General features: G+C 61.1%; 1 protein-coding gene across 1 annotated transcript; it reads left to right on the top strand.

The window, feature by feature from the left end:
* Positions 1 to 117: 117 nt before the first annotated feature.
* Positions 118 to 1,332, top strand: LOC116273423 (golgin subfamily A member 6C-like). The gene is made up of 4 exons (XM_031662484.1): positions 118 to 225; positions 787 to 889; positions 973 to 1,073; positions 1,165 to 1,332. Exons 1-4 carry the CDS (start codon positions 184 to 186, stop codon positions 1,324 to 1,326), a joined length of 408 nt encoding a protein of 135 aa, XP_031518344.1. The 5' UTR covers positions 118 to 183; the 3' UTR covers positions 1,327 to 1,332.
* The last annotated feature ends 19 nt before the right edge of the window (positions 1,333 to 1,351 follow it).

A 1,351-nucleotide genomic window follows, 5' to 3' on the forward strand; every position in this document is an offset into this window, starting at 1 on the left:
TAAAGAACAGCAGCTCATTCCCCTCTGGGGAGGGGCTGGCTCAGGGTTACACAGTGAGGGTGGGGACAGAGGTGGGCCCACAGTACTTCCCTTGTTGGGTTTTCTGAGGACCCCTCTGGCCACCTCCCCACAGGAGATGGAGGAGGACATGCCGACAGTGAGGAGGAGACGGTGCCTCAGCCTATGCCGAGTGTCCCAGAGGACGTGGAGAGCCAGGAGGCCACGGTGAGTCTGACTTTCCCTGCCCCCGCTTTGCCACCTTCCTCTGTGGCCCCTCCCAGACCCCCTTAGGCTCTTGCTTTCCCCGCCTTCTGATTTCTTTGGACCTTCAGTCCTTCCGGGAGCCAGTGGTCAGATACCACTTCACCTGTGACCAACAGGTGCACTCTCTGAGGCCCCAAGGGAAGGGGCTGTGCTCCACCTCCCTGCCCCATTTGTTCTGCGTATGCCCCTACAAGAATACTCACCTCTTGCCTTCGAGTGGCATTTTCAACTCCGCTGGAGCCAGTTTCTAGGAGGAGCAGGCAGGGCTATGTGGGCAATGGAAGGTGCAAAGGCTGTGCTGCCTGCACCTGGCTCACCTGGTGGCCTCAGCCTGGAAGGAGCCAGAGGCAGTGGCCCCGGCCCCAGGGACTGGGGGTGAGTTTGTGTGTGGGGAGAGCTACTGGGCCCTGAGGGAGGCCATGGAGAAGGTGAAGGTGAGTGAGTCCTGGCATGGGCCAAGAAAAGTGGGGATGGGGCAGGACAGGTGACTCCCGTGATGTGACCCTATTATTTTGGCTCCAGAGCAGTTTTATGGACCTCCCGAGGGAGAAGGTGGACGGGAAGCAGCAGGTGGAGAAACTAGAGCTTGGATTCATCCAGCTCTCTGGAGCGACAGATGGCATGAGTAAGCAGGAGGCCAGGGCACGGGCACAGGGAGCTGCAGGGCCTTCAGAGGGGCCCCAGTGTCTGAGCCGTGTCCTCTCACAGGAGAGTACATCACGGTATATGAGAGCCAGGGGGCAGCGCCAAACATGCGGCACCAGGAGGAGGAAGCCAGCAGGCTGGCCCAGAAGGAGGAGGAGATGAAGGTAGAGGGTGTGCAACATCTCTGCGGGGGTTGGGGCGAGGGTGGGTGTTGGCGCCAGCTCAGGCGTGGTAACTGAGCACCCCTCCCTTCAGGTGAAGCTGCTGGAGCTGCAGGATATGGTGTTGCCGGTTGTGGGCGACCACGAGAGGCATGAGAAATTCCTCCCTGCTGCCCAGAACCCTGTTAATGAGTCCGCTCCAGGGGCCCCAGCCCCCCAGGAACTTGGGGCTGTGGAGGAGCAGGGTGGTGAGTAGAGTCCTCAGGCGGGGCGGGCAGGCC

Source organism: Papio anubis, unplaced genomic scaffold (assembly GCF_008728515.1).
Source record: "Papio anubis isolate 15944 unplaced genomic scaffold, Panubis1.0 scaffold6635, whole genome shotgun sequence".
NCBI classification, from domain to species: domain Eukaryota; kingdom Metazoa; phylum Chordata; class Mammalia; order Primates; family Cercopithecidae; genus Papio; species Papio anubis.